Source organism: Rhinolophus hipposideros, assembly GCF_964194185.1.
Source record: "Rhinolophus hipposideros genome assembly, chromosome: 7".
In the NCBI taxonomy this organism is placed as follows: domain Eukaryota; kingdom Metazoa; phylum Chordata; class Mammalia; order Chiroptera; family Rhinolophidae; genus Rhinolophus; species Rhinolophus hipposideros.
Genome location: NC_138053.1, coordinates 52,489,813 through 52,514,640, shown reverse-complemented (window position 1 = coordinate 52,514,640; position 24,828 = coordinate 52,489,813). Strand labels below are relative to the sequence as shown.

The window sequence follows — 24,828 nt, the reverse complement described above, 5'->3', positions numbered from 1 at the left end:
GCAGTTAATGACAATTGTGTCACAACTACTGCCTTCCTGACAAGGAATGTGAGGCATCCCAGTTTTAGTGATGTTAAAATGTGAAAAAATAGATGTACCAGAAGCAATGAAATACAGTACTTGCTTTCTTTTTTATTTATTTTTATTTTATTTTTCCCTCCCTCCTGCCCCCAGAGTCGGTACCTGCTTTATTTTTAAACACGTTCCCTGTTTTTTCCTGAGAGCATGAGTTATGGTTTTCTATATCTATATATATATGATATATATATATATATCATATATATGTATGATATATATATATATATATATATATATACAGAGAGAGAGAGAGACTACACATATACATACCATTATGTAAATGGCATTTTAAATTTAGCAGTATATCGTGAATATCTATTTTAGGGCATTCTTTTTAATGACTGCATAGAATTGCTCTTTCGAAGGGCAATCAAAATTTTTCATTTTTTGCTGTTACAAAAATGCTATATGGAACTTCAGTTAGCTTTATTTTTGTGCACTTGTCTAGCTCTTTTTTTTGGGGGGTGGCAGGAGGGTAAATTGCCAATAGTGGGCTACTGAAATAGAGAATATGTACATTTTATAGCGTGATACTATCAACTTGTCCTCCAAAAAGGTTTCATTAGTTTATACTCCCCAGTAGTGTCTGAGTTCTCTCCCCACTTGGAAGACAAAGGATGGTGGTAGGATGGCATCTGAGCAAACTATTGGAAGGAGATTGTGATGGGGGGGTTACAATTTCAGAATGAACCACATTGATAATAGTGATGTTATTATGGTTGACCAGTTGGATACTTTACTATTTATTATTGACCTTATCAAGGTATTTTTGACTGAAGGGGGCAGAAATACATTCAGGGTAGCTCAAATAAGAGAGTTATTATAGAGATCTCAATCCTCTGTTGGGCCTCAAACATATTGGAAACTTGGAAACTGAGGACTTGGTGTTTTTCTGTCCATCTCTGGGGCCTCATGGTATCTTTGATCTCTGTGTTCTAAATCTCTGTTTCTCTGTCTCTCTCTTTCAACTCTCATCTTGCCGTGTTGTCCAAGTTGGTTTAACTACCTCTCAGTTTCAGGGTCATCTCAGTGTTTGTTACTTCAGATTCTTAAAAGAAACAGGTAGTTAGCCAGCCAATACGCTGATCAGCTTTTCCCAAAAATGTGGAATATAAGACTACCCCTTCTGTGGTTTGTTGGGAGTGAGAGGCTGACGAGAAACAATAGGCATATCTAGTATATATAATTTCATAGTCTGTTCTAACTGTTGGGGTAGGGGAGGGAGTGTTCTGAGGAAAACAAGTCATTTAACATATATGAAAATCTCATTGTCAAGCAGTATGCAGATATTAATTCTTTTCAAGGGCACAGCACATAATAACACAGGACAAATGTTTAAATGGATGTATTAGACTGCATATGTTATTTTCTTCCACTAGAATGTGAGTTATATGGGGGCAAGAATTTTTAATTTTTCCATTCATTCTTAATAACCTTTTTCTAGCTGTAGTTCTTAGAATAGTGCTCAGCACATAAAAGGCATCCACATAGCTAATTAATGTATTATACCTTATCTTTCAGTTAATAATTTAATTCAACAAGCATACAATATGCAAGATATTATGCTGACCACTGTGGGTGATGTTAAGATAATAAAAGTAAAACAAAAAGGGGGGTGTCTTGGTTCTGCCTTTAAGGAGCTCATAATAGGAAACAAAGTAATAAAATAACACATGTAACTATAATAGCTGAACTAGTGTTTTGTTAAGTTGAGAGAAGGTAACCTTTACCTCTACCACCTGGTAGAGCAACAAACCCTCTTCTTTAATCCTTTTATCTAATCCTACTTCTACTGGATCTCTAGGTCATTTGTCCCCGGTGTTTTAATTAAAACAATGGCTATTTGGAATTTTAAAAGGATAAATTTTTAAAGGATAAAAAGGATTGTCCTTGGTTGCTGATCCCTTTCTACCGAATTAATATGTAAACTATTTAATGAGTTTTGTCACATTAAAAACACCATCAATTGACAGGTCTCTTTTTTAACTTGTTACTATGTGTATGACATTTAATGTGTTCCCTAAATGAAGTTCAAAAATTTAAAAGATTTAAAAGCTCTTCTGCAAATCTCTCTACCTTTTCCAATTTAGCCTGTACTACTTGCCCCTTTGAATGCACTTTTTCTTTCTGTTTTGATGACTAATCAATCAGTGTTCCCGTCAGGCCCCGGTATTAAAGACTCCTGTAGTTGCTACTACTATGTGATTCATACTAAGTCAGAGAGAGCAAGCAGAGAATCCCTGAGTGTGAATCCTAGGTGGCTTCATCCTTAATAACCGTATAACTTTGGATGTGTACTTAATACATAGCATTTTGTTAGTCTCTTTCTATTACTATGTATATCCCATGCGCTGTTATAGGATTTATAAATTGATGCCTGCATAAGTATATCAAATATTCATTTCTGTGAAATGTTATGAATGCATCTATGTCATTTCTGATGTTGTAAACAGTAGTTTCAGAAACATAAGGAACTACAAGAAATTTGCATGTATTCATCTTTGGTGACATCATATAGAATTATTGTAATATATCTCTGCAAGTATATTCACAAAAATTGTGTACAAACATGTATAAAGTAAATATAGGAATATTGAGGGAATTGTTCCCCTATGTGTCTTAATATTTTGTGTTGATACCAGAAAAAATGATTGCATTTTACCTGTCCGTAATCAACATCTGGCAGTGTCAATATCTTCCAAATTAATGATTTTCAGTTAGACTTAGATTTTAACAGGTATATTCATATCCAGTGTAAGCAACCCAAGTGCACTAGTGTATGAATGAACTTTAAAGGATCTATCAAGTTTTTTTTGGTTTGTTTTCGTTTTTTAATTGGGGGATGTTGGGGGAACAGTGTGTTTCTCCAGGGCCCATCAGGTCCAAGTCGTTGTCCTTCAATCTAGTTGTGGAGGGCGCAGCTCAGCTCCAAGTCCAGTCACTGTTTTCATTCTTCAGTTGCAGGAGTCACAGCCCACCATCCCATGCGGGAATTCAACCTGCAACCTTGTTATTGAGGTCTCGTGCTCTAACCAACTGAGCCATCCAGCCGCGCCACTGGCAGCTCATTGTCTTCAATCTAGTTGTGGAGGGTGCAGCTCACTGGCCCATGTGGGAATTGAACTGGCAACCCAGTTGTTCAGAGCTTGCACTCTAACCAACGGAGCCATCCGGCCACCCCAGTATGTATCAAGTTTTTAAAATACACGGTGTGATAAAACAATATGGTGAATGTTTAAATACAAAATTTTATTACAGTAAAAGACACATTGCCATTAATCTCCTTCAAAATATCCCCCTCACTTCAAACACACTTACCCATCGTTCTTGCCACTTGCAGAAGCAGTTCTGGAAGTCCTCTTTCATGAGTGTCTTTAGCTGCGCTGTCGTGGCTGCCTTAATGTTCTGAATCATTTTGACTTTGGAGAAGAGCCAGAAGTCGCATGGTGTCAGATCCAGTGAGTGAGGTGGCTGAGGACACACCGTAATGTTTTTATTTGACAGAAATTGCCAAATACCAGAAGTGATGTGTGACATGGAGCCTTATCACAATGGAGGATGATTTACGGCACATTTTAAAACACATCTCTCAACCATAGCTCACACCCAACTGACTACACAAAAGGAACTGAAACTTATCATACACTGTTACTAAGTTTCGATGCACTGCTTCCTGTGTTGAAGATCCCTGCCTTTCCATTGGATGGCACTCGGCAGCAGCATTCATCATGTTTTGTGACCACAACAGACAGGCTCCGTGTCACCCATCACTTCTGGTACAGCAATTTCTGTTCAATAAAAACATCGTGTGTCCTCATCACCTTATTCACCGGACCTGGCTCTTCCCCAAAGACAAAATGACCATGTGAAAGGTAAATGTTTTGAATCGATTCAGGACATCGAGGCAGCCATGACAGCACAAATAAAGACACTCATGAAAGAGGACTTCCAGAACCGCTTCAGAAAGTGGCAAGATCTATGGGATAAGTGTGTTTGAAGCAAGGGGGAATATTTTGAGGGGGATTAATGGCAATGTATCTTTTACTGTAATAATTTTTTTATTTATTTAAACATTCACCATATATGTTGATCACACCTCGTAGTAGAACAAACTTTTCCAGTTCCCGAGTAAAATACAAAAAGCTGATTATAAAATCTAGTTAAATGGAAACAACCTTGTAATTAACCCGACCAATTTATGTGTATTCCTTCCATGTGAATGGGTCCCACAGCCAGACAACTACAGAATTTCCCTCTTCCTCCTGCATATGTTGGTGCGTAGTCCCTCCTTATCCTCACATTCCAAGACCCGCAGTGGGTGCCTGAAACCAAAGATAGTACTGAGCCCTATACTCGTATATACTGTTTTGTGCTATATACACATACCTATGGTGAAGTTTAACTTATATATTAGACACAGTAAGAAATTAACAACAATATTTAATAATAAAGGGATGATTTATGTCCCAGGTGAGACAGAGGGGGATGACATGAGAGTTCATCACAAAACTCAGAAGAGCACACAATTTAAAACTTATCAATTGTTTATTTCTGGAATTTTTCATTTAATATTTTTGGACCATGGTTAACCTCAGATAAGGGGAGACTACCGTACTATTTTTGTTCTCCTGATTCTTCCTCTGCCCCTGCATTACTATTGTTCATATGTGTTATTATTGTCTGTTACTACTTTCCCTCTTCTGTTCCTCCTCTACCATAGCGATCATTGGCAGAACTGATGGAAAAAGCAGAGGAGGGAGCAGGCAAGAAACCGAAGCTGGGAGAAAAGCTATAGTGGAACTTTTGTGACATGCCTTCCATCCTGTTTTAATTAACTCATAGGAATCGAGAGGCGAAGCTTATGTTATGCCTATTCATAATTCTGACTTCAATCCTATTTCATACCTCAGCATCCAAGGTGCCCATAATCTTCTTACCAATTTTCCAGGCCCTATGATTTGTCTTTATATACAGGTCTCACATTTAGGCGTGATGTCCTTTTCCTACATCTCAGTCTCTTATTTTCTTCCAAGGGGAATAATTATGATTCTAAATGGTTAATGGCATTAAGTTAGCTTATCCATGTTATGGAGATGGATATTTAAGTAGGCATTGCCAATATTGCTGGCTTTCTTTTTCTTTGTTGTGTTTCTAACCACCCACACTCCATTTGGATTTAGAGACTCTTGTTAACATCAATTATTATAATTGTATTATGCTCATACTGCCAGGTCTTACTCTGTTGCTCTGATCTTTAATGTGACTTTGCATATATTTCTTAGATTCCCTTGTGTGTTGATTTTTACCACGTAATTCTCCAAGGACAGTTTTGAGGATGGGGAGGTGTTGCTCATTGATACCTTAATTCATTGCATATAGCTACTTAAGAATATGGTATATTACATAGAAAGGTCTAACATTGGGCTATAAGAAAGTGATTTCAGAAAAAGAACTTCAAAGAACATGTAGGCTATCCTTTTATCCTGTTTTCTGTTGTTCAAAGGAGAGAGAGCCAAGCCAGACATGTTCTAAGCAGAAATATATATATACATATATATGTATATGTATATATATATGTATATGTTTACTGTTGAATAAAATTGAAATTGTATTCTGTTACTTTTATTTATGTCTGTATGGTTTTGTGGGATAAAAACTTGTCGGGGTGTTTCATAGGTTTCCCTATAACAATAAAAAATCCTTTAGTGTAAAAAGCAAATGGTGTACATCTATAATAGATGAACAGTATTCTAGTGTCCACTCTTTGCATGTACACATTTCCTTTTCATTTTTTTCCCCAAGCTGTTGAGTCTCTAACTTTCAACTTTTTTTCCTATTACATTGAGAAATTATTTTGTTAATACATTAAAGTCATACTATATAAAACAGTATGGTATTTTTAAGAATTGGTAGGATCCTCATGATATTTAGTCAGTGTGTTTTGTTTCCTGTTTTTCTCCCCAGCTCTTCCATTGTTTCACTTTTACTATAATTTCAGATCCTCTTCTTCTTAGTCAAGTAAGCTGAAAAATATTGTTATAGAACATACATGTTGTTATGGTGATACAGACAGTTTATGAATATACAGTTTATCTTCATCCTCATTAAAACCAGCTATATGATGATCCATGGGGTGCTATAAATGTGAGATATATACCACATCTTCCATAGAGTCATTGTTTCCTAACATTTTACTACCTAAGAATACAGACAATAAGTATATAAAGATATTGATACGTTTTTAACAGTTATATTATTAAAGATCAAGTAAAGATGTAAAATTCCTTGCCACATAATAAGTGTTCAGGAAATATTTATGGATGAATAGAATAAGTTTAATTGGTGATAATTGAAGGGAAGCTGTAGGAATTATAATTAACAAAGTCCAGGAGGAAAATCAGTAGCATGGTTAAAATTAATGAAAAACTGAAGAACCAGATTCCACAGCTTTTTGTAAGGAAAAAGTATCATTTGCTAAGGACTTAATATCAAACATAGTTTTAGGTTTATTACATTTAGTGTTCACTCTTCACAAAAATCTTGCATGATAGACATTATCCTTGTTTTATATATAAAGAAATAAAGGTTCAAGGAAGTTAAATAAGTTGCACAAGGTCATAGCTTATAATATGTACTTTAAATATTTATAAAATTGATCTTAGAATAAAGAACCAAACTTATCCTAAAATGATTAAATATTTGAGCATCTGTTAGAGCCAGATTACATTCTAGTATGTTGCATAGTTGTTCCTTGGTTTGACAATTTTCCTAAAAGTAAATTCACCCACTTACTACCATTTTAAGCTGCAATAGCATATTATGTAGCCCATTTACATTTTTTTTTTTTAATGACCGATAACTAAAGGAGTGTGTGTGCTAGCAAATCTAGTTACCCATGTTCCAATTACCCACAAATACTGATCTCTGGAGCATGTTGCACTTTATCCCTTTTTTTAATGTTGATAAAAGAATTATGTGTTGATTTATTAATAATGCCAATCGGGAATTAGTATTTATCATATTTTTTTGTATTTTTGAATAATTTATGAATAATCTTGAGAAGTAGTAATAAAGGATAGTGAACAATTTTATTAGAAATTGTAATAAAAATCAAAACTTAGTAAACTCAAAATTTTATTCCATATTTCCCTAAAATGGGTAATGTCCTTTGAAAGCAACTGACTGCTCATCGACTTTTGTGCATGATCTTGGAACTCCATCTTGTAAATAAAGATTCCGGATTTCATATGCATCTTTAATAGATCCAGCTTATCATTTACTTGTGGTTCTTTATGTTGCACTTACGTTGTTAAAATACAGTAACATTGAAAAGTTGACATCATCTCAATCTTGTTAAAGAGAAGACAACCATTCTCTTTCTCCATAATTGCAAGATATTTTCATTTTTATATTTCTAAACATCAGTTAGAATTATAAGTCCAATAAAGTTTTCATTTCTGGATCATCTATTTCCTTCATATTCCCTTTGTATATACATTTGCCTTGAGCCTTTGTTCACTTACAAATTGTATTAACTTTTAATGCACAGACATCATAAAGAGTAAAAGAACGCTGTCATACATCCTGTTAGCAAAATGGGATATTCCAAGTTCTTGCTGCAGAATGCTCTACGGTGAAGTTCTTCCTGTTGAATGACTAACTGGATGGGAATGCCATATTTGCTTTTTATTGTTAAAAATGCATTGTTCACCATTGATTTTTGAATTTGAGAAAATATATTTGCATCATCTGAAAATTCATAGTCTGAGATATTGTTTATAAGATCAACTTCACTGTTATTATAGTCTAGAATGCTATTAGTCTTTTTGCATTCATCTTCTAGTTTGCCTAATAATGTGAAACTTTTCTGTCAATTTTCGTCTTTTTGCCAGTATGAAAAATTCAGAAGTCTCAATTATGTTTAAAGCTACCCTTCTACCCACCCCCAACCCCACCCAAAACCCTGCCAAAATGGTGTCTCTATACTTCTCTTATACTTTCTTTCAAAGATGTGATACTTTGGGCAACACAATAAGAAAACTGAGGGATGATATAATAGTGATGATTTATTTCACCAGCAGATCACCTCTTTAGGTGATTTCGGTGTTTCACTTTATTTTTTTTAGCTTAGCTGTTAAAAAATAATTGATGAGTAATGATTAAATAATGCCTAGGAGGATAAAATAGGAGAATACTTAACATATAGGAAAAATACGATCCCAAAGTTACCGTAATGTATCTTCAACTTATAAAAGGATCACCATAGTGTATTTTTGATTTATAAAGAAATCAAATAGATCCATATAGAAATTTTGTAAGATGTAGTGAATTTTATTTTGCTAAACAATGAATAATTTTTTTTGTTCTTTGGAAGATTTCTAAGAAAGAATAAGATATAAAATATTAATGCTTATCAATAAAATTGCTCAAAGAAGAAACTCAAAAACTAAAGTTGGGTCCAGTAGATATTTGTGGTATGCCAACAGTTAATATAACTACATTTCTTAATTTTAATTATTTCATAACTAAACTTGAACCAGTTTGTATTTTCTTCTCCTATCTTAGGTAAAAGGGTTGGCCATTGTAATTCATTCCAAAATAATAATAATTTGACCAAATAAGGCACTTATCTTAAAGATCAAAGCACGTCTTAATATACTACTGTTCATTTATCTTTGCCCAATACAGTAAATTTTTTGCATTTTTTTAAAAACAATATGTATAAAAATTCATGTATAAAGTATATAAAAAACGTTTCCCCTTTGGGACATTGGAATAGACCATTTTTGTTAGAAATACCTAAAATAACAGAATTTTTTATTTTTTTACATGATTAAATAAACTTTTAATGCACAGACATCATAAAGACTAAGAAAAGCATGGCTATCATGTAGATCCCACGCTAGCAAGGATTTCACAGTAGAACCATACTTTGTACATCACAATCTGAGAGAATCATTAAAAACCAAAGTGAAGTCAACGGGATCAGTAATTGACATGTAGTAAAATTTACTTTAGCCCTCAAGCAGACATGTGAAAAGATGGGTGAAATAAAGAAATGCTAGTAAACTCCAGAGACGAAGTCCTTCTTCAAAAAGACCTTTGCTTCTTTGTAGGGATTGTTGCTAGTTTTTTATGGAATGAGAACATCAACTATTTTGTGATTAAGATTAGTATAGTACTTGATATTGCAGAAAGAAGTTAAACAGTTACATAATTCAAACAGATTTTTTTGTGGGTCATATTCTTGAAAAGGGGTTTGAGAATTTTTGAAGCCTTGAAAAAGCTCTTCCTTATTGTGTGTGTAGGAGGGTATTTTGGAAAAATAGGAAAACTTTTAAATACGTTATATGCAATATAAGAGTGGGAGGGGATGAGGAAGACAGTCCTGCTCATGTCAGAGATAGAGAAAACCTTCAGATCTTTAAAAGGTCTGGTGAAAAGGAGCGGGAGTAAAGTGTCCACAGAAAATCCAGGGACGTGGTCTAGCTCTGTCCTTTGAAGGAGGGGATATGGCTAGGCACATCATCGCCAACTGTTGAAAACCAAAGATTACGAGAAAACCTTGAAAGAAGTAAAAAGAAAGTGACACATTGCCTACAAGGAACAATTTGAAAGATCATGGTCTTAACAGACGTTAGAAAACGGTGAATCAACATCTTTAAAGTATTGAAAGAAAAAAATGTCAACTCAATTCTATGTCTGATGAAAATGACTTTCAAGAATGAAGATAAAATAAACTTGCTGGCATCTTAGGCAATAATTGTGTACAGAGAGTGCCAAAAAATGTCAAAAAATGTATGCACATTTTAAGAAAGGAAAAAACTATTAAAATTATGCTGATGGTAACCACTTTGAGCACCTCTTGTAATACAAGTCAAACATGACTTGTATTCGTTTTTTGTTATCAGTACATATTGAGTATTACAATTTTAATAGTTTTTTCCTTTCTTAAAATGTGTATACATTTTTTTGGCACCCTCTGTATTTAGCATACTGATTAAGGACGTGGGCTGTGGAGACAGAATCTAGATTTGAATTTCGGCATGGACACCCCCTGTTATCATGTGTGAATACATAAATTCTCTAAACCTCAATTTCCGTACATATTTTACTACTAATATATACTTTACTGGGATAATATCTAAATTAGTAATCATGAGACATAATGAGAGATTGCTTCATAAGCTTTTAGTACCTACCTGTCTGGCATATGGTAAGTTGTTAGAAAATGTTATTCATCCATATTTTTAGTAAATGTGGTCGACCTTTATGGAATTTAATATTTTCTATTTTTGTCTGTTTCATTTTTTTCTAACTATAAAGTTTTTTCATTTAAAAAATTTTCATTTCACTTTTCCAACTATATCTTGAAAAAGGAAGAACCCTCCCCCCCCAAAAAAAAACACAAAAACAAAGCAACAAAGGAACAAGACAAATAAAGAAATAAAAACTCAAAGACACAGACAATAGTTTAGTGGTTACCAGAAGGTAAGGGGGTGGGGGATGAGAGATGAGGGTAAAGGGGATCAAATATATGGTGATGGAAGGAGAACTGACTCTGGGTGGTGAACACAAAATGTGACACATAGATGATATAATACAGAATTGTACACTTGAAACCTATGTAACTTTACTAACCATTGTCACCCCAATAAATTTTAATTAAAAAAAGTGAGTTTCATGAAGAAAAAAAGAAAGAAAAAGGAAGAAACCACTGACAGTATTGTAAAAGAGAAGTAGCTTTTGCTGCTACTTTCACTTGTACCAAGACAAGATTTAGGAAGCTCTCCTTTTCCAGGAAAAAAAAGTCTTCCTTTTTATGTATAATGCTTTTCCTTTATTTTCTGTGTTGCTTTAGGTGGAAATATAGGGTTTATTTTTTTAAGGGTTTTTTTAAATTATTGATTTTTATTTAAGTTGTTAGGTAAGGCAATGCCTAATAACTTAAAATGAACTGTTTGTTTTAGATGCCATGATTATTGAAGAAATTGATCTTCAGATAATTAGAAAAGAGGATCTGCAGTTGATCCCCCAATATATTTTCCTTTGTACAATGTTTATTACATTTCACAATATTAAAAGTGATCTGTAATTTTTTTTTAAATTTATTGGGGTGACAATTGTTAGTGAAATTACATAGATTTCAGGTGTACAATTCTGTATTACATCATCTATAAATCCCATTGTGTGTTCACCACCCAGAGTCAGTTCTCCTTCCATCACCATATATTTGATCCCCCTTACCCTCATCTCCCTTCCCCCACCCTGTCATTTTTTTTTAAGTTCATGGTTTTTAGAAAAGTCTGAATGAAGATCATATTTTCATAACTTTATTTTAGTTTCCTTGTCATTGTTTCATATTTTCATTTGAAGACTTCTTAGGCTTTTAGAGTTTTCAAAATCATGGTATCACTTAAAACTAAATTTAGAAATAAATTGTGCCTTATTTTACAGTAATGTATGATATTTTATCTGTTATCATTCATACCACTTTCTTGTGACTTCCATTATCAGTCAACAAAACAACTACTGTTTCATCTCTTTTGGTAAGATTTCACTGATTTTCTATTTTATCTTATTTGTGTTTATATTGTGTAGTAAGTCTGATGGCTTTGAAGCCAGACCTGAAATACAGTACAAATTTGTATGACCATATCTAAGGTTCTACTAAATCTGCACTTTAGTTTTCTCATCTCTTACGAAGATTAAATAGGATAATGCATGTAAAACACTATTAGCTTTTACAGTTATTGTATTTAAAAAGACTTAATTGAGGTGTTACCATTAATTTTATTCCTTTCTGTAGAGTTACCTGCCCATCATTCATTCATTCAGCATACATTTTTAAGTTAACAGGCTCTAGCACTGTACCAGTTTTTGCCCTCTTGAAATTTATATTTTAGTTGTACAAAGTACTGCGAAAAATATTGCCTTGTTTTTGCTTGCACAGATTCTAGAGAAAAAAGTCACTTGACATAAAGGTGGTTCAGTTGATCAGTTTATTAGTATGTTTTAAATTTTCACCTTTATTCAAATGAAAACATTCTTAATCTTTACTATACAGCTGTTTTATAGCAGTGCTAATCAAAATGTGGTCTGTGGACTAGGGCTGATCTGTAATGAGATAATTACAGAATTTGAGAATAAGCTATAAATTTACTATCTCACAGTTTCTATGGATCAAGGACCCACCTTGGCTTAACCAGGTGCCTCTAACTCATAAGGTAGCCATCAAGCTGTGGTCCAGGGCTGTAGTCTTATCTGAGCACTCGAGTGGAGGAGGATCCACTTCCCAGGTCACTCGCACAGACCTCTCAGGACTGCCGCACGTGGCAGCTGGCATCCCCAGTGAGAGTGGGAACATCCAAGATGGAAGTCACATTCTTTTATAAACTGATTTTTTAGAGTTGACATCTCATCACTTTTGCTTCTGCTGTGTTCTGTTTGTAAGAAGTGAGTCGAGGGCACATTGTGGTAGTTATTTGTTGTACCTTTTCCTTGGTTGCCCTAGCATCTGTGAAGTGTTAGTAAAGGTAGTTATTTTAGTAGTAATAGGAAATACATATTTTATTTGTGGGTCAAATTTTGGTTCTTAGTGTACTTGATAGGATAGAAATGAATGCTTCATATGCAGGAAGCTACTATCAACATTTGATCAATTTTTATAATGGCTATACTATGTGCAGATTTAACAACAGGGTCAGACCATAATAATTTATTGGCATTGGGCAAATGGTATTGGCAAAAAGATTAACTTAATAGGTTTTGTAAATATGCTAATACCATTTTGGTTTAAAATTCTGAAGTCCGATAAATTTAAACTCTTACTTCAGTAAGGAAGTACTTTATTTTTTTATTTTTTTTTTTTTAGGAAGTACTTTATTTTAACCTCTTAGAAACACTTTATTTTAACCTCTTGCGACAGTCAGATAGCAAGAAGCCAGATTTTAAGTCCCAAAACTATGTTGCTATTATTCTTAGCTCTCTAAGCCTTTAAGTATAGGAGGTAATAACCTATATGGTTCTAACCTCTGTTGAAATAAATGGATGTTGTTTTTAGAGTCTACTTGACTCCCAGCCCTTTGAGGCCTGGTCAGGAAGGTAGAAACATTGACAACAAGTACTATATTGGAAATAAAAAAAGAAAAATTCTGCAAGTAAACAAGGCATGGAATTCATTTTCTTTTTTTAAGAAAATTATGGTGTCCTCCAGAGACAGAGATGCATCTTACTTACCTGTGAAGGTTATATAATACAAGTGCATTTTTAGATTAAGGGATTAAATTATTTTTAATATAAGCCTTTAGCAGATATTTACCTTTTCAAAACATGCATGTTCTAAACTAGAGTTCCAGAAATTTTCTTGGGAACATTCTGGGATTTAATTAAAATTTTACTCTGAGAACTTGATTTATTCTTAGAAGTATATTAATGTGATTTTTTTTACATTAAAATGCATTTATTTTTCAAAGTTTATTAACATAAAGTATTTCTGCACATAGTCCAGACAGTAATATGTGATTTTTAAATCAGTCATGCCAAATGCATTATGACAGTGCATTCATACAGTTAAACATTATGAGATCAAACTCAACATGAGGTATTATTGAAATTTCATGTGTCTAGACTTGATCACCTTAATAGTCATTAACTTGAGGTAAACTAAAATATAACTACTTGGAACCTGGATTTGAATTTTAGGATCAGGTCAACGGTAGAGGCTTAAAAACCAAGAAGAATGTTGTCTGGTTGCTTCAGAGTTCCACGAGATCTGAGGGAAGGGGGATCAATGGGGTGGCATGTGCCGTTTCTTCTTTCTGACTTCCCTAAAGTTAGGTGGCATTGTGTGTGTGTGTGTGTGTGTGTGTGTGTGTGTGTGTGTGTTAGGATGTGTGTGTGATTTTTTCCCCTTGTCATTTATTTAGTACTGAAGTTTTTCTTGTTTTTCTATTATTTCTCAATCAATTACATGCTCGTGTTAGCAGCCAAGCCTGTACGCTTAGTCACATTTTAGGGAAATAAGTAAGAATGAAAGTGAGAGGAGAGAATCCACATTTGTTGCATGCCTGCTTATATGTTTACTGTGCTAGGTGTTCTTACATATCAAACATTTAATCCTCAACAACCCTAGAAAGTAAGTGTTACAGACCAGGAAACCAAGATTCATAGACCTTGAAATCACATAAATTGCCCAAGAAGACAAAGCTAGTTAAATTTCAGAGTTTAAATTTAAATCCAGGACTATCTGGTTTCAAAGCATGTACTCTTTGCATTATATAAAAGTGCCTCTTGGAACTGAACTGTACATTAAGTCTTCTGTAGGTTACAATAACCAGTTATCACACTTAGATCTCATTACGGAAAAAAACAGATATCAGTAAGTCTGGACTGCTTTTCCTTTTATGAGTTAATAGTTTTCATTAGCTAACATAACTCAGTTCTTGTGTAACAAATAGTTTAATAAATTATTCTAGCTTAGTGTTTTGCAAGTTTCTTTTAACCTATGCTCCCTTTCACAAACCTTCCTTTAATGTTATTTGAAGCTTCAAAATATCACTAAAAACAAATCATTATCTCCTCCCTCACTGCTATTATAGTATATAACCCTGGGAAGAGGAAAGATCATCTCATCAAGTGAGCATAATTATTTTTGCTATTTAATGTAAATTCCAGATGTTGTTTGTTATCATGCTTTTCTGTATCATATCTGTTTAAATATATTTTCATAACAGGGTGTTAATAATAGTTTATAAATGGATTATAAATGTTTAAAATGAAAGTTCTTTTTAATGTAGTATGATCTTTAAAAAATCAGATTATTATGAAGTTGTATTAAGGTAGGGGGAAGGCGTACGGGTGTGTTTTAAATCATGTTGGGGTAATCACTCCAAAATCACAACTCCTTGTGGCTGGTTTTTTTCCCCCCACGCTTGACAAATCCTGGAGTAATGTTTTCTGGATGTTTAATTTTTTGTTTCTGGTTTTCAGGCATAAGATCAGTAAAAAAAACCGTAACACTAATTTCCAGAGCCTGATTTATGGAAACCACCTTTTAAAATTCATCAATAGTAAATAATAGGAAACTATTAGTGCAGTCTTGGAGTTGGTACCAATTTCAATATATACTGTATATCAGTGTTCACAGATATTTTTAAGGATATGGAGAATAAAGGAAATGAAAGTTACTATTAACTTTCCCTTTTCTTGTGCTACTTATGTATTCTTTTACATTAGCGATAGAATATATGTGAAGAAATTATAGGAGAGCTTCACAGCATTTGCGAAGATTTAAGGAAAAGTCTGAAGTTTTACTGAAGATTTCATTTGAAAAGGGTTAACTTGTGAAAGTATTTTAAACTCCTACCATAGACTGTTGGGATTATAAGAAATCTAAGAAATCAGCAACTGTGGATCAAGAAATAATATCAAGATTATGACTCAGAGGGGGCAATTAAAAGGATCATTTTTCCAGGAAAGGAAAATAAAATATCTTGTACAACTTTCTGACATTATTAAATATTTCCCTTACAATAATGTAGGACACAGTATAAGATAAATAATATAATAGCTCAATTTCCTAATACTAGTGTAACTCTACCTTATTTTCCTGGCTTTTTACATAATTTTTATATTAAAATGGTAACATTTGAGATTATAGAACTTAAATAATTATTAAAGTACCAAGGACGGTACTATAGGAGAACACTTTCTTTTCTAAAAACATGTATTCAACTATCCCTTAAGACTTGTGCATTTTACTATGTATTTCAACTAAAACAAAATTAGTCTGTTCAGTATCACTTCTACGTAAGTAAATATTTTTGCTGACTTGCTCTAGACCCAAAGAAAGAACCTCTCAGCCTACCTCCTTTGTGCTAATGAATCAACATCCCCAGAAACAGTTGACTTCTATAAGATTTAAATTTAGTTTTTCACAATTGCTAAATGTCCTTAGTGTGTTTATTTGAGTATAGACAAAGTTTTCATTGTTAAAGAACCTGGCAGACTTTGTACAAATATGCAACTCATTATCAAAATAGAAACTTATAAACTGAGCTTTGGGGAATTTACCTTTGAATGACACTTCATGTTTTGTATCGGGATATTTTTCATTCTGTAGTAAAAAAGCAGATAGGTTTTTTTTTTCTTTTTCTTTTTCCTTTTTCTTAAAGATATTATTTTTTTTAGGTTAGTTTTAGGTTCATAGCAAAATTGAAAGGCAGGCACAGAGATTTCCCATAAGCCCCTGCCCCATGCACGCACAGCCTCTCCCATTTTCAGCATCCCCCCCCTTAGCAGGATACATTTGTTACAATTGATGAACCTATGTTGACATGTCATTATCACCCAAAGTCCATAGTTTACATAAAGATTCACTCTTTTAAAAAAATTATTGTTTTATTTCTCAGTTACAGTTGACGTAAAATATTAGTTTCAGGTGTTCTACATAGTGATTAGACATTTATATTATATAACTTATGAAGTGATCACCCTAATAAACCTAGTACCCACCTGACATCATACATAGTTATTACAATATTATTGACTATATTCCTTGTGCTATGCTTTACATTCCCATGGCTATTTTGTAACTACCGATTTGTGCTTCTTAACCTCTTCCCCTTTTTCACCCATCCCTCAATGCTCCTCCTAGTGGGCAACCATCAAAATGTTCTCTATCTATGAGTTTGTTTCTATTTTGTTTATTTTGTTCTTTGTTCACATATAAGTGAAATCACATGGCATTTGTCTTTCTCTGTCTGACTTACTCCACTCAGCACAATACCTTCTAGGTCCATCCATGTTGTTGCTGATGGCAAGATTTCATTCTTTTTTATGGCTGAGTAATATTCCACTGCACATATGTACCACCTCTACTTTATCCATTCATCCACGGATGGACACCCAGGCTGCCTCCACATCTTGGCCGTTGTAAATAATCCTGCAATGAACATATGGATGCACATGTCCCTTCGAAATAGTGTTTTGGGTGTCTTCAGATAAAGACCCAGAAAAGAGGCATTACTGGGTCCTTCTTTGTCTCTTTCTATAGCCTTTGTTTTAAAGTCTGTTTTGTCTGGTATAAGTATTGATACCCCAGCTTTTTTTTCCCCATTTCCATTTTAACGAAGTATCTTTTTCCATCCCTTTATTTTCATTCAGTCTACGTGTCTTTCAATCTGAAATGAGTCTCTTGTAGGCAGCACATGTAAGGGTCTTGTTTTCTTATGCATTCAGCCCCCCTATCTTCTATTCTGTAAAAGTGAATTTTATATGTCTGTAACATTAGGTGGAGTATAGATTTTTTTGATTGCCTCTGTTCCATTCTTCATTAGAATAAGTTAAATGAATGCAAAACTCAGGAAGGAAAAAGGCAATTGAAAAGAATATGTGCATGGTTCTCTCTTAAAAAAAAGTCTTTATGTCCTTGGTGAAAACTTGTTTTCTTTTATCATATATTTCCTTTGTTTAGGATCTGTGGGAGTTATATTATTTCAGTTATTTCTCGGTGATACATACAAATTTAAGAATCTTCAAATAATCCACTCTGAAACAATTTTGAAATTTTTGTACATCTTATTTTGCAAAGATATTAAAAGGTAAAGCTGAAAATGCAAAGTTACCTCTGTGCTTTTGTTCCCATCATATAAGAATTATGGGTATGTGGTTTGAGTATATGTGTTCACATATGTGTATGTGTAAAATAATTGGAGAAGTACATGGAAAATAATCTGTTAAAGTCTTAAGGTTGTGATTTTTTTATTTTCTTGACAATATGCTAAACACTAATGACATTGTATATAGTTGTGTGTGCTTTTTATAGGTAAGAGGAACTCTACCACACAAAAACTTCTTCCTTAGAATCCCTTCTGAAAAATGCTAATTTTCCATCCTTACATTTTTTAAGTGGTAACCTGAATAGTCAGTGGTAGAATCAGACTGAGAAGAATTTGAATATTTTCAGAGAAAAATGTGCTTTTAAACTAATATCCTATACTATAAGAATCCAGAGTTCTTTTCTTTGAGTTGTACATTACTGTTTGTGTTTCTGAGTTGACGTAAAACAGACTATTGTGTAATATCAAGCTATAAAAATGTTTTACCATTTTCTTATTCAAGAAAACTTTTGTTTATAAAGTCACAGTTATAGCCATTCATAGATTTTTGGGACTTTACGAGTATATGTGCTGGTGCATAGCAATCTTAGGACAAATACTTCTTTGTTAGCAAAACAGAATTCATCTATGTATCTGTGAACATTGGCTTTGGTTGCTGACAGTGTACCCTGTTCCCTTATATAGTGTCTTTATCTTAGAAAAAAGTAAGACTAGTGATTTTCACAGCTCTGGAAATTTGGCTTAACTTTAATAATAAAATAACTATTGGTTGAGAGTTTATCTTATACCAAACACCATACTAGGCACTGACATTTTAACTGCCCTCCTGAAGCCATCAGAAGTAGTGTTAAATCTCACTTGCCAAAAAATATGAAAAATCATCATACTTTGTGATCTTATGTGATTATGTCTGCTAGGAGCTCCCCCTTTCAATTTATAGATTTCTAGATAAACTCAGTAAGAACTAATAGGAAGAACAGAGATAACCAGGACTAACGAGAGATTATAGAAATTTGAAAATAACAGAATACTGACCAATGAAAAACAAAAGCAGGCTTACCACGGTGACATAAATGATAGGACCAAAAAGAACTCATAGGGATCCAAGTATACTAAAACGTAGTATGTTGTTTATTGCCTTTCTCCAATTTTTCTTAGCTTTAGGTATAATTAGAAAGTATTTAATCAAAGAAATTAAATTTAACAACGCATCTTAATTTCCCAAAGAATAAATATAAGCTAGAATCTTTTAAATAGTAATGGAGCCTAGCGAGCATTCTAGTATGTAAATTCAAAATATTCTTACATTCTAATACAAATCCAAAAAGCTTTAATGAACTAATTTAACCACTAAATGCCTTAGGAAAATAATGATTAATAAGATTGGAGGTTGTTTGGCTCACATACTTGTTCTTACATATTTAATGTTGAAATAAGGAAAAACTACAAATATCTTAAATTATTAATGTCAGAAAAGCAGTTTTTGTCCCAATCTTTTAATATGATTATGTGACCGTGCTATATTAAAAGAATGAGAAAATGATATAAACTGAGTTTAGTCAGTCAACAAACATTTATTGAGCACCTCCTCTGTGCCAAGCACTGTCTGCGGCACTTGGGATTGATCAAGTGAAAGAAAAAAGTTCTCTGCCCTCATAAGGCTTACATTTTCACAGGGGGACAGATAACAGACATAATATGTAAGTAAAGTTACATATTATGTTAGGAATTCATAAGGACTATGAAAAACAATGAGGCATTGGGAAGAGAGGGTAGAAGGTAATCAGGCTGCAATTTTACTGTTTATTTATTGTGTCTTCCTTTTTTCTGTTTCTCTCTCTCTCTCGCTCTCGCTCTCTCTCTCTCTCAATGATCTGATCTCAGGCTGCAATTTTCAGTAGGGAGGCCCTCACTGAGAAGCAAAGACTTGAAGAAGATAAGGGAATTTAGTCAAGAGGATCTGTGGCAAAGAACCCGTCAGGAGAAACAGCCAGTGCAAAAGGCTCGCGGTTAGTGTGAACCCAGCAGATTTGAGGAATAGCAGAGACCATTGTGACTGGAGAGTTTAGACAGCTATGAGGGTAGACTGGGAACAAGCAACTGGGATCCATATTCTCTTCAGGACTTTGGGTTTCATTCTAGAGTGCTATGGGGTGCCATTGTACAGTTTTTCGCAGAGGAGTGACATGACTTAACTTGTGATTCAAAAGAATCATTTGGGCTCCTCTGTTGGTAACTGACTGTAGGAAGGCAAGTGCAGAAACAAGAGTCTATTTAGGAGGATATTGCAATAACTCAGGCATAAGATAGAGATGGTGATTCAGTCTAGAGCAGGGGTGTCCAAACTGCGGCCCGCGGGCCAACTGCTGCCCATGATCCATTGTTAATTGGCCCGCAGCAAATTCCAAAAATATATTTAGTTTACTTAAATAAACCAGGTGAGGCACTACGTACTTCACCTCGAGTGCGTGGCCCGGCTGTTTGTGTATTTTACCACATATGGCCCTTGGTGAAAAACGTTGAAAAAAGTTTGGACACCCCTGGTCTAGAGTGAAAATAGTGAGAAGTGGTTAAATTCAGGGTACATTTTGCAAGCAGAGCCCACAGGATTTCCTGACAATTTGGACATGGGGTGTATGAGAAAGAGCAGGGTCAAGAGTGACTACAAGGTTATTTGCACGAGCAACTGGAAGGCATTACCGTTGCCTGTAACAGATGAAGGAGGCTGCAAGTGGAGCTGGTTTGTGGGCTGGAGGCATGTGAGAAGATCAGTTTTGGACAGGTTAAATTTGAAATGTCGGACAGGCATTTGGACTGGAGCTATAAACTTGAAAGTCTTATTCTGTAGATGGTAGTAAACCTATGTCCGTGAAACTGAACGTAAGTTGCCTGGTAATTGGGCATCAACAAGGCAGGTAGTAGCTGAAAACTTTGTCCCAACTTTGCCTGGCACCAGTATTGATGATAGCCCAGTTCTTCTGACCCAGTTAAAGGCCAAAACTAATTCTTCTCAGAGTGTTTGGCCTCAATATTATACCTTATGTGAAATAGTAGTAAGTATTCATTAAATGTTTCTTTTCCTTTCATTTCATCATTTAAAGGCAGCTTAAATGTAGGATGTCTGCATTTAGCTGCTTCACTCTTAAGTAGTGTTAGTTTGGGGAAATTATGAATGAATTACCTTCACCTGTTTTACTAGTAAATGACAAGTGTTAATAATTGGATTACTACAGCATAAGGCAAAATATTGGATAATGTTAGGCTATGTGTAATAGTTGAAGAGAAAAAATTCAAATGATAGAAACATAAAACCAATCTATATTCCTTTGGACACTGAGAAACATCACCAGTAGTGGTTTCCATACGTTGGGGCTCACTGGAATTAACCTCGGCATCTCTTAAAAATACTGCTATTTGGCTCCTATTCCCAGAACTTCAGATTTATTTGGTACAGGCTGTAACCTGGGCATCAAGAGTTTTAGAATCTTTCCAGGTGAATCTCGTGTGCAGCAAAGTTTGAGAGCTACTGTGACGTACACTATGTTTTCCTACTGAAACTATCACTGATAATCACAGTATTCAAATTGCCTTTGATATCTCATTCTTTGTTGCTTTCCAAAAATGGAAGCAGCATTAAAAAAGGTCCTCTTGAGGGCATTATGCGAAGTGAACTAAGTCAGACAAAGAAAGACAAATACTACATGATCTCACTTATATGTGGAATCTTGGAGAAAAAAAAACCCAACTAAATTCATAGATACAGAGAACAGATAGATTGGTGGTTGCTGGGGACAGGGAGCAAAACAGGTAAAGGGGGTCAAAAGGTACAAACTTCCAGTTATAAAATGAATTAAGTAATGGGGATGTCATGTACAGCATGGTAACTATAGTTAACAATACTGTACTGTATGCTTGTAAGTTGCCAAGAGAGTAGATCTTAAAAGTTCTCATCACAAGAAAAAAAATTGTAACTATGTATGGTGATGGATGTTAGCTAGAAAAAAATAAGTTCCTCAAGTAGAGTAAATGAGCTCTAAATCATGCAAATAAGAAATCACTGTCATACTGTTGTAGATTCATGGTAGCTGTTCACCTGGCCATTTATTTATAAGTGAACCCCAAATGGAGACAGTTGTGATGCCTCCAATGGTAGCTGCATTAGACTTGGAGTAAGAAGACTTGGATTCCAATCCAGTTCTTTCACTTATTAGCAGAGTCATGCTGGACAATTCATTTGACCTTCCTGAAATCCCAATTTCTTTTGTCCTAACATGAGAATAACCAAATCTACTGTTGCATGGTTATTATAAATATTTTAAAAAGCTAACATTTTAAAAAGCTAAAGAAGGTAAATTTTAAAGATCTAAAGATATTAAAGAATTATGATTATTTGAAATGATTTTTTGTAACCTTAGAAGTGACGTAACACTGTAAAATGTAATAATTTCCTGAAAGTGAATAGATTATTATTTTGTCTGTATTTTTTCACTGCTTTAAGAATGGAGCTCTGCATACAGTAGGTAACACGTGCTGTTGAACTTAATATGTTTAGTATAGTGCACGTTGTTTTGTATTTATTTCCTATAGAGTGTGTTATGGGAAGAACACAAACTTTGAACTCAGGCCTGGGTTTCAACACCGATGTCATCACTTATTAGCAAATTTGTGTTGGTAGACATGTTCTAAGGCTCTAAAAGAAAAGGTTTCTTTTCTCTTTATATTGCAGATAATAATATTTACCTTCCGGGGCTGCTGTGATATGTTTAAGTGTAAAGCACCAAGCATGTAGGCTGGCACAGAGCTTTCAGGAAATGTTAATTCCTTTCTTCCCTCCCAGAGAACAATAATCTTGGGATAGTAATTTTTAAATATAAATAATAATTTATCAATAGCTAAAAATTCTTAACCATCGTTTTTTTTTGTTTTGCTGATTTCTGTAACCTTTTAACTTTTAAGCATTCACCTCCCAGCTCCCCCATGAACATTTTGAAAATCCGTTTTTATTATGTATGCTTTTTCAGGTAATAAAAAAATCCATTTTAACGCTAAGTCTACACCATGGATAGCACAGAGGAGAAGAACAACAATTACAAAGATGATCTTCTGCTTAGGATGGGACTTAATGATAATAAAGCTGGGATGGAAGGATTAGATAAAGAGAAAATAAATAAAATTATAATGGAAGCCACAAAGGTATGTTCCTTGTTTCTTTCACTGTCTTTAATTTCGTAAGTTTTTGACCTTCTGTTTAACTGAAAATTGGTTAAGTTTTAAACACCCTTTTTATTATAATTTTTAATATATTAATATATAATATTGTTAAGCTACATATGGATATGGAATAATCTCCTTTCTATTCTGTTGCTATCCAGTTTTCTACTTCACATGTACATGATATGCATATAAAAGCAAAATAATATACATGTATTGTTTTACCTTTTTTTTAATCCCAGTAGGAGAATACTATAGTTGTTGTATTTTTCATTTTTGTTTCAATTAATATAACTTGGAGGTCTTTCTCTATAAGTAATTGAAGATCTTCATTCTTTTTTATACTACATGTGTGGATATAATATAGTAAACCAGTCCGACTCTTTATTGATGGATATATTTTTAGTCTTTTGTTTTTACAAAAAGTACTACAGTGAACAACCTTGTTCTTCATAACTTGACATATGTCCAAGTATAACTATAGGAGAAATTTCCACAAGTGGAACTGTTCCACCAAATGCAAATAGTACAAATGGATATATGCATGTGCAATTTTTCTGAATTGCTCAGTTGCCCTCCATTTGTTTGTATCAATTTACATTTCCATTGCCAGTATGTGAGTATGTATTATCAGGAAACAACTGTGCCAACACAGTGTGTTACTAAACTTTTGGATTTGCCACTCTATAATAATGTAGTATAGCATTAATTTGTATTTCTCTTATGAGAAGTGAGATTATGCATCTTTTTATATGTTTAAAAGCCATTTATATTTCCTTCTTGACTATCTCTTTTTACCCTTTGAATAATTTTCCATTGGATTGTTTATCTTTTCACTTTGCTTATGGTAATTTCTCCCATGCAGAAGTTTTTTGTTTGTTTTTTTTTATGTACTTGAATTAATCAACTACATATGGCTTTCTCCAAGGTCATAAAAGAATTCTTTAATGTTTCTTTTTTCCCTACCATTTTTTTGGTTTCATTCATATATTATGAAATATCCATGCAGAAAGGTGTAAAATTTAAGAGAATATCCTCATTCTTTGGTAATACATGCTGATATTCACAGCAGTTTACTTTCAAATGATTTAGTCAAAAATGAGAAAGAAAGTTTGTGTCCGTGTGTGCACCTGTGGGTGCATAAGACTTAAGGATGAAAGAAAATGTAGCAGGATATTAACAATTGCTGTATCTAGATAAGGACACATAGGTGTTCATTGCATCTTTATTTCAACTTTTGAAGACTTGGAAATTCCAAAATAAAATGTTGAGGGGAAAATAATTTTTTAAGTATACAAAACGTAGATCCAATTTTAAAAGTAAAAGAGTTAAGAGATGAACTAAACAATTATAACATATGAACCCTGATTGGATCCTGGTTTGAACAAATAAATACATTTGGAACATTTAGGGGAATTTGAATATGGAAAGGGCATTAGATAATATTAGGGAATTATTGTTAATTTTATTAGTTATGAAATGTTATGATTATTCATATGTGGAAAATGGCCTTATTTTTAAAGATGCATACTGAAATACTCTGTGGAATAGCTAAATGTCATTTTGTCTGTAATTTATTTTAACCAGTTCACTTCCAAAAAAAATCAATGAAGGAAATATGGCAAAATGTTAACAGTTGTTAAATCTCAGTGATAATTTTTTTTATATGTGTTTATTGTACTAATCTAGTTTTCTGTTTGAGACTTCTTTGAAATTTTCATCATAAAATTTTTTGGAAAAAAGAGAATAAAACCTATAACCTGGTTTTCACGTTAATAAATAGAATGTTTAAGTTATCCTAGATGTCCCTATCAGATCATCCCTCTCCCTTCTCAGTGTCCCAGTACTATTTATTAAATAATCCATCCTTTTCCTACTGATCTGTAGCACTCTCCTGTTCCAATGGATTATTTGTCTG

General features: G+C 33.7%; 1 protein-coding gene across 5 annotated transcripts in view; it reads left to right on the top strand.

Annotated features, from left to right (window-relative positions):
- POLK (DNA polymerase kappa) overlaps positions 1 to 24,828 on the top strand; it is a 63,606-nt gene that overhangs the window by 4,183 nt on the left and 34,595 nt on the right. For 3 of the 5 annotated variants that reach the window (XM_081053207.1, XM_081053205.1, XM_081053208.1), the window contains exon 2: positions 22,721 to 22,892. In XM_081053207.1, coding sequence (XP_080909333.1) covers positions 22,758 to 22,892 — 135 coding nt within the window. In that variant the 5' untranslated portion in view covers positions 22,721 to 22,757. Of the gene's footprint in view, positions 1 to 19,607; positions 19,709 to 22,720; positions 22,893 to 24,828 lie in introns of those variants that run through there. The other 2 variants (XR_013993610.1, XM_081053206.1) reach the window with 1 other exon arrangement.